Source organism: Musa acuminata, chromosome BXJ3-3 (assembly GCF_036884655.1).
Source record: "Musa acuminata AAA Group cultivar baxijiao chromosome BXJ3-3, Cavendish_Baxijiao_AAA, whole genome shotgun sequence".
NCBI lineage: Eukaryota > Viridiplantae > Streptophyta > Magnoliopsida > Zingiberales > Musaceae > Musa > Musa acuminata.
Genome location: NC_088351.1, coordinates 8,776,089 through 8,785,002, shown reverse-complemented (window position 1 = coordinate 8,785,002; position 8,914 = coordinate 8,776,089). Strand labels below are relative to the sequence as shown.

The 8,914-nt window shown below is 46.4% G+C and overlaps 1 protein-coding gene and 1 long non-coding RNA gene across 2 annotated transcripts; one reads left to right on the top strand and one right to left on the bottom strand.

The window, feature by feature from the left end:
• Positions 1-466: 466 nt before the first annotated feature.
• LOC135633498 (uncharacterized) lies at positions 467-859 on the bottom strand. The gene is made up of 2 exons (XR_010495031.1): positions 720-859; positions 467-636 (listed from the first exon to the last, which is right to left on the bottom strand). It is a non-coding gene; the product is annotated as an uncharacterized LOC135633498 (long non-coding RNA).
• Positions 783-8,437, top strand: LOC135633497 (linoleate 13S-lipoxygenase 2-1, chloroplastic-like). The gene is made up of 9 exons (XM_065143021.1): positions 783-1,294; positions 1,845-2,116; positions 3,072-3,312; positions 3,410-3,727; positions 3,851-3,936; positions 4,034-4,144; positions 4,226-4,527; positions 4,681-4,947; positions 7,535-8,437. Exons 1-9 carry the CDS (start codon positions 928-930, stop codon positions 8,292-8,294), a joined length of 2,724 nt encoding a protein of 907 aa, XP_064999093.1. The 5' UTR covers positions 783-927; the 3' UTR covers positions 8,295-8,437.
• Positions 8,438-8,914: the final 477 nt, after the last annotated feature.

Sequence of the window (8,914 nt, the reverse complement as noted above, 5' to 3'; positions counted from 1 at the left end):
TTATTATTATTCTTGAGATTCTTAATCTTGTTTAGCTCACCAAATCTACTGTACTCCTTCACCTCGTTCGTCACTCTTATAACTTAATTTGACATAGATTGATAGCAATCAATAATTGTATACACGTGCATCGGTCTCTACTTAATGATCATTCGTTTAGATGAATTGATTGCAATCGACAGACTAATAGTCATTGTCTCCATGATTCGGTGATGTTGGACCCGAAAGCTTCTTCTCCATGTGTTCTTTAGGGGGACGCTCGCATGGATTGAGCGTGTGTGGTGTAGAGGAGAGGAGAGGAGAGGAGAGGTATCCTTGTTGATATTTTCTTTCCTCTTCCCCATCCTTGTTGATCGACAGCTTAGCATAAAGCATAAGGACGTAGACCGAACCCCGATTGCAGATCCAATGATCATGGTTCTTAAATTTTGAGAATCGAAACCAAACCATGTAGGGTCGATTTAGATTCCATAACCAAATAATTTAGATTCGATTCCAATTGAAACTTAGCTAGGGTTAGAACAATGCAGACCAGCTTGCACTACGGTTCGGTCTCGTCGTTTTCTTGTGCCTCTTCATCTTGATGGAACCAGTCGCTAGTTGGGGAAGAAGGGCCTCATGAACCGCTGTATCTCCCTGTCCACGTCGTCGGCGGCGTAAGCGGTAAAATATCGCAGATGCTATCGACAGAGGAACAAAAATGCACGCAAATCTGCTACCTGAGTAGTCATCGTTTGTAGGAGAGTGCACGATAGAGAGGGCAGTCAGTTCCCACGTGAATCATGCAGCCATGGATGAACAATACAATATTCATCTATGATTGCTGCACACTGTAGTCACCGCTGCGGCTGGCGAGCCCTCTATAAGGACTAGCCGACCGGTAGCCCTCTTCATCCATCACAGCACTCTCGAGCGTTCCTCCTCCGCATGACTAATATGCTGAAGCAAGGGTTACGAGCTCCGACCCACGCCCCCTCCCTCTTCCTCTCCCATAAGCCCTTGCTCTCTGGCCATGGCGCCTCGTGCGTGCCCATGGTGTCGTCGTCGTCGGCTAGACGCGGGAGGGCGTCGAGGCGTCGACGGCAGATCTGTTGCTCCGCCGCCGCCGAGGAGTCCACACCGGCTGTGGTGGCGGCCGCGAAGAGGCCGGTCACCGTCAACGCCGTCTTGACGGTGCTGCCGACCGTGGGAGGAGCCTTCGCCCACATCGGCATAACGCGGGGGCTCGACGACATCGGCGATTTGCTTGGCAAATCCCTCCACCTTGAGCTCGTCAGCGCCGAACTCGACCCGGGTAATCATCTTCTTACGCGATAGAGATGATCTGCTCCTGGTTTAATATCTATCTAAAATACTTGAAGATAACGGCGAAGAAGAGAATTCCTCTCATCTTCTCTTCTGTTCTGGCGGAGAAGATAACAATCTGGTATTCGGGTATTCAAACTTGTGGTTTGACTCGATGAAGATGAACGGACCTACCTGTAAAATGATATCGACTCCGGCGAAGTTTGATTCCTTGAGAGTAAGGAGAAGATAATAGTCAATAAACTCACTTATAAATAGGAAAAGATATAAAAAAATATATTCACAAGTGTTGAGATAATAAAATGAGTTGAGAGGATAAAATATTCAGGAGTCAGATTACAGTAATATACCATATTGGGCTCATAGAAACGTATGTTCTTAGATTGAATTGGTATCTGACCTGATACATGTTAAGATTTTGATACTTTTGTGAATTGTATTGGGTTCCCAATCCATTAAACCTTTCAACCTTAGTTTGACATAATGAATGAGATCTTATATCTTATACCAAATAACAAGTGTTCCTGATGTTTTGGCAGCAACGGGACTGGAGAAGAAGACGATTGCGGCGTTCGCTCACAAGGCCAGCCACGGCGTTGAAACTGCCAAGTACGAAGCCAGCTTCAGCGTCCCACCGAGCTTCGGAGAAATCGGTGCTGTGTTTGTGAGGAATGAGCACCACAAGGAGATGTATCTCAGTGATATCGTCCTCTCCTCAGCGGATGACTCCATTGCTGCAAACATCAGCAGCAAGTCATGGTTGCACTCCAAGTTTGACAACCCTGAGGACAGGGTTTTCTTTACCAACAAGGTCTCTCTCTCTCTCTCTCTCTCATGCTCTTTGATAAGTATATATATATATACTTAAGTATATATATATATATATATATATATATATATATATATATATATATATATATATATATATATATATATATATATATGTCAGATAATGGTAGAGATGATGGCATTTATTTCTATCTTAAGTATTTTTCGAAAATATTATATAAATATTTTTATTCTATCATGTCTGTTTTTTTGGTTGATGTTAAATCCACAAACTGCCGCTCACTTTCCCTGAGGCGCCAACGGTCATTGTGGATAAGCACAAGTGACAAGCTGACGATGACCGGCGGTCCACAATTGTGGGGAACGCGCCGATCAATCAATGAGCACAAACTATTAAGGTCAGCTGTAACATCACGAGGATTGTCGTCACCCGTTGTCCCATAACTACTCGACTCGATTCTGACACCCTCCCCACCATATCATGGTGTCCGAATCAGAGTCTGCCAATGGAAGAAACCCACATCAGCACTTAAGATAAAGTGGGTATATATATATATATATAGTTAATTAATGTTATTCCCGCACACCAAATGCTTATCACAGGACCCTAATAGATATGTCTTTATGATCTTGTCGTTCGCCACGTTACAAGCACAGAAGATTCAAAAATAGCTTCAGTAACTTTTAGTTTTATGTTGCACTTGTTTTATATTAGCCTAATCTGTCATCATGGGATGAAATTGTTTGATACCTAATTTGTCAGAATTATTCATGTGAGGCGAGAGAGATGAACTTTGCGAATAATTCGAGAGAATCGGTAACATATATTGAGTTTGATGGACAATATAGAAGGTTGAGTTTTTGATTTGAATTGATGTTAAATCTCTAATATATATTAATATTTATCGGTTTGAATCAAAGTAGATGGATCCTAACTCGGCCCGACCGGAATTGATGTTGTGGGTGTGCCAAGGCAGTCCTACTTGCCGTCTCAGACCCCGACCGGGCTTCAGAAGCTGAGGGAGAAGGAGCTGGGGATACTGCGAGGGAATGGCACCGGGCAGCGCAAGAAGTTTGAGCGGATCTACGACTACGACACGTACAACGATCTCGGAAACCCGGACAAGAACCCGAGCACGGCCAGGCCGGTCCTCGGCGGAAGCGAGGCGTTACCCTATCCTCGCCGCTGCCGAAGTGGGCGTCCCAGGAGCAAGAAAGGTATCCATGCAACTGCATGCTACACTCTTCTTCTGCTACTACTACTACTACTTCTTCTTCTTCTTCTTCTTCAGATTTCTTTTTCTTCACGCTGCAGATCCTCAATCGGAGCAGAAGGGAGATGTGTACGTTCCCAGGGACGAGAACTTCTCGGAGGTGAAGCAGGTGACGTTCTCGGCGAAGACGCTCCGCTCGGTGCTCCACGCTCTGGTGCCCTCGCTGCAGACGGTGCTGGTGGATGCCAAGCTGGGCTTCCCCTACTTCACCGCCATCGACTCGCTGTTCGACGAGGGGGTGCCGCTGCCGAAGCAGGACGCGTTCCACGTCTTCCGCACCGTCGTGCCGAGGCTCGTCAAGGCCGTCACGCAGGGCGCCCATAGCATCCTGCAGTTCGAGGTCCCAGAAATGTTCGAGAGTAAGCCATCTTCCCCATTATGATCGTGCCAAGCAAGCTAATATTTCTATCGCAGAAGGTCAATTGCATTTACTGGTAGATTTCTATGCGTCGTTTCTGATTCGAACTGATTGCCTGAATCAGGGGACAAGTTTTCATGGTTTAGAGATGAAGAATTTGGTCGGCAGACACTGGCAGGCCTCAACCCTTTGAGTATTCAGCTAGTCACGGTATGATCCTTTTATCTCCCATGAATTCTTTGCTCGAAATCTTGTACCCGTTTCGGACCTACGCCATGAATCATCTCTTACGCTCGACATGTTGCAGGAATTCCCTTTGGTTAGCAAACTCGATCCAAACATTTATGGTCCGCCCGAGTCTCTGATCACCGAGGAACTTATCGAGCGAGAAATAAAGGGAATTATGACTGTGAAAGAGGTATAATGCAGGATATGCTCCGTATCTTTCCAAACATCACAACGAGTTGTTCATAATTCTACAATAAAATGTTTGATTTAGGCGCTGGAGAAGAAGAAGCTGTTCATTCTGGACTACCATGATCTGTTTCTGCCGTACGTGCATAAGATTAGAGAGCTGGAAGACACCACGATGTATGCGTCCCGCACAGTCTTCTTCCTCACGCCGGACGACACACTGAGGCCTCTCGCCATCGAGCTCACTCGGCCGGCTTCCCCGACCAAGCCTCAGTGGAAGCAGGTCTTCAGCCCTTGTTGGGACGCCACTGGATCCTGGCTTTGGAAGCTTGCAAAAGCCCATGCCTTGGCACATGACTCGGGCTATCATCAACTTGTCTCCCACTGGTAAGATGAACACTCGGCTTCATTTAGAATCGAGATCGATTCGAGTTCTTTAAGTTGGAAAGCCCAGCATTTTGTCGAACACCGAGCTTCGTCGTTTGTCTCAGATCATCTGAACTAGACTTACGAGCCACTCTGGGTAATGTCATTCCGCAGGCTGCGAACTCACTGTTGCGTGGAGCCGTACATCATCGCAGCCAACCGGCAACTCAGTCAGATGCATCCGATCTACCGATTGCTGCACCCTCATTTCCGATACACGATGGAGATCAACGCGCTGGCCCGCGGCTACCTCATCAATGCAGACGGCATCATCGAGCAAACCTTCTCCCCGGGCAAATACTCCTTGGAGCTCTGCTCGGTGGCCTATGGCAAGCTTTGGAGGTTCGACACGGAGGGCTTACCAGCTGACCTGATCCGGAGGTACTTGACATTAGAAAATTGATGTCGCCATTGAATCTCTACAGTTCAAGCTCTTCTGTTGTTCGACATGTTAGAGCTAGCCCCAGGATATTTACCAAAGGATAATTTTGGCAACACAACAAGATAATAAGGCGGAAAGAATAAAGCGACAAGAACAAACAAAACACCAGAACACCAGATATACGTGGTTCGGTCAATTGACTTTGACCTACATCCACGGAAGAAAGAGGAGCAAATTACTACTATAAAAGAGGGACACTTACAAATGCCTTAGGAAATGTTCCTAGGCCATAAAACACCTTCAGCTTCCTAAACAAGAAGACTTCAAACCATAAGCAGGTTTTCTTGTGATGCCTGCTGTACTTCTTGTGGTGTCTGTGGTACTTCTCGTGGTGTGTCTAACATCAAAGCTCAGGCCCTTATTTATAGTTCCAAGACGAGACAACAAGTCTGATTTTCCCGATGTGGGACTATGGGACTTGCCAAACTAACAAATCTCCACCTTGGCATGTCCCAACAAAACTTGCTCCACCTTCTTCACAAAAGCCCCAACGGGCAATCACCAACAATGAACACCAACCAAGTCCAAGCACTGCTTGAACTTGTAAACCGGAAGAGGCTTCGTAAGCATATCAACTGAATCGTCCTTCGTATGAATTCTCTGAACAAGGACTTTCCCCTCAGCAATCAACCACTTAGAGGAATTATCACAAGAAACTGCATCTGAATAGGAAGTAGGCTCACCAACTTCACTTGTTTCTTCTGCAACAGACAAAGCATATGCAACCAAATTTGCATATCTTTGTGGTGGTCGAATATTTCTCATATGACGCATATGCCATAATTTGGTGATGTCAGAATCAGACAATGATGATGACGAAACTGCAACTGAACCTGTGACAGTAGTTCCCTGCAGAATATACAAGCTACCAGACCTACAAGCTTTCATAACAATAAGGGCACTTCTAGAAACTTTCATAACTCCACCTTCAGCTGTGTATTTACACCCAAGGGCCTCTAGGGTGCCTAAAGAGATGAGATTCTTTTTCAAATCAGGAACATGTCTAACATTTGTGAGCGTCCTCACAATACCATCATGCATTTTAATTCGGATTGTTCCTCTACCAACAACATCACATGCGGCATTATTGCCCATCAAAACAATTCCACCATTACTAGATTCATATGTGGAAAACAAATCCCTATTGGGACACATGTGATAAGAACAACCTGAATCTAAAATCCATTCATTTTTAGACTTTGTCCTGTCATCAGTAGCAAAGAAAATATTTCCAAAATTCTCATCAGATGCTACACTAGCTTCAGCGGATTCAATAGTTTTCTCAACAAATTTTTCCTTTTGCTTTAATTTATTTTTCAATTTAAAGCAATCAATCTTAATGTGCCCCATTTTATGACAATATCTGCATTCCAAATTTCTATGTCTGGATTTAGATCTAGATTTAGATCTACTACTGTTAAATTCTCTTTTATCCATTTTATCCCTGACAACCAGACCCTCAGCCTGATTTCCTCTACTTTCCCCAGTGATATCTCTGTCTATTTGCTCCTTAGATTTTAGTGCAGATTTAATTTCCTGATACGAAACTGTTTCTTTTCCATAAATCAAAGTATCACGGAAATGCTTAAAAGATTGGGGAAGAGAACACAAGAGCAACAAAGCCTTATCCTCATCATCAATTTTTGCATCTATATTCTCTAAATCCATAACCAAAGAATCAAACTTATCAAGATGCGAGAGTATAGATGTACCTTCAACCATCCGAAGCATATACAGACTCTGCTTCAAGTAGAGACGATTCTCCACTGTCCTCTTCATGTACAAGGCTTTAAGTTTGTCCCACATGCTCTTAGCCGTAGTCTCCGTAGCTACCTCCCGTAAAACCTCATCAGAGAGATTTAGAATGATGCTGGATCGGGCCTTCTTATCCATACCCGCAAGATCTTCTTTTGACGTACCATCTGGAATGTTCTCAGCACCCTGAAGTGCCAAATCAACTCCGTCTTGAACCAGAATGGCCTCCATCTTGAGTTGCCACATGCCGAAGTTGACATTTCTATCGAATTTCTCGACAACGATCTTTGATATTGTCATTGTTGCCAAAAGATCCCAGAACCAGGCTCTGATACCAGTTTGTGAGAGCTAGCCCCAGGATATTTACCAAAGGATAATTTTGGCAACACAACAAGATAATAAGGCGGAAAGAATAAAGCGACAAGAACAAACAAAACACCAGAACACCAGATATACGTGGTTCGGTCAATTGACTTTGACCTACATCCACGGAAGAAAGAGGAGCAAATTACTACTATAAAAGAGGGACACTTACAAATGCCTTAGGAAATGTTCCTAGGCCATAAAACACCTTCAGCTTCCTAAACAAGAAGACTTCAAACCATAAGCAGGTTTTCTTGTGATGCCTGCTGTACTTCTTGTGGTGTCTGTGGTACTTCTCGTGGTGTGTCTAACATCAAAGCTCAGGCCCTTATTTATAGTTCCAAGACGAGACAACAAGTCTGATTTTCCCGATGTGGGACTATGGGACTTGCCAAACTAACACGACAGGGGAATGGCAGTGGAGGACCCAGCGGCGGAGCATGGATTGAAGCTGACGATAGAAGACTACCCGTATGCGCAGGATGGTCTCCTGATCTGGTCAGCCATCAAGCAGTGGGTGACCGACTACGTCAACTACTACTACCCAGATGCCAGCCATGTCAAGGAGGACTCCGAGCTCCAAGAATGGTGGACGGAGGTCCGAACCAAGGGGCACGCCGACAAGAAGGACGAGCCATGGTGGCCGGTGCTGAACACACAGGAGGACCTGATCCACGTCCTGACCACCATCATCTGGGTGGGCTCCGGCCACCACGCCGCCGTCAACTTCGGACAGTACCACTACGCCGGCTACTTCCCTAACCGTCCCACCATCGCGCGCACCAATATGCCGGTCGAGGACTACAACGACGAGCAGCTCGCCAAGTTCTGGGCCAAGCCGGAGATCGCCCTGCTCCACTGCTACCCCTCGCAGATCCAAGCCACGATCGTGATGGCCATCCTCGACGTGCTGTCGACGCACGCGCCCGACGAGGAGTACCTGGGCCGCGACCCGGAGGCGTCGTGGGCGCAGAACCCGGTGATCTACGCCGCGTTCGAGCGGTTCAGCGGGAAGCTGAAGGAGATCGAAGGCATCATCGACGGCAGAAACGCTAACCCTGAGTTCAAGAACAGATGCGGCGCCGGCATCGTCCCGTATCAGCTCCTGAAGCCGTACTCCGAAGCTGGCGTCACAGGAATGGGTGTCCCGAACAGCATCTCTATATGAAACACCGACGAGACGTAGAACTCCTCCCCTTCCTTTCTCTATCTTCCCTTCACCACTGTAGGCAGAGTTTTCGAGCGTTTCCTCGATCGCCATTTGAATAAAGCCAAGCATCAAGGTGTTTGATGTTTGGTCCTTGTTTGATATGTTCAAAGAGGTCACAAAAAATCCAGCCTTGGATAAATCACAAAGCTATCTCACGAACATTTATGGGACTTGAACTATAGGTGTTAGTGTAAACAACCTTAAGCCGTCGCCTCGGGACCGACGCGGCTTGGTTCGGGTCCAGATGACAGGGATCTCCTTGGGACATGCCTCGAGACTGCTGAGGTGGCCGATCCCGGTGTTCCGATTGGGATGGGGTCGCTATCCTCTCCGGGCAAGAACTCCTCGCCTGCGCGTCCTGTGGGGACCTTCGGCTTCGCACCTGCACAAAGGTCGGGTCGGGGGAGCTCGGCTCGACCCCTCCGACGATCAAGTTAGTGAATAGTCACAGGGAGTTTGTTATTTATATTGGTGTCCTCCTCCCCCCATTTTCCGTTTAGAATGTACGAGTATTTATAAGGAAGCTTACTGTTTCCTGATGTGCCCGCTTGCAGGGGACATACTCGTACTCTTGGTAG

Bases quoted from the DNA above. Each gene is read 5' to 3' on its own strand.
- LOC135633497 (XM_065143021.1), top strand. From the start codon at position 928: ATGACTAATATGCTGAAGCAAGGGTTACGAGCTCCGACCCACGCCCCC. The intron at 1,295-1,844 runs GTAATCATCTTC...ATGTTTTGGCAG, and splicing joins CAGCGCCGAACTCGACCCGG to CAACGGGACTGGAGAAGAAG. The intron at 3,937-4,033 runs GTATGATCCTTT...GACATGTTGCAG, and splicing joins TGAGTATTCAGCTAGTCACG to GAATTCCCTTTGGTTAGCAA.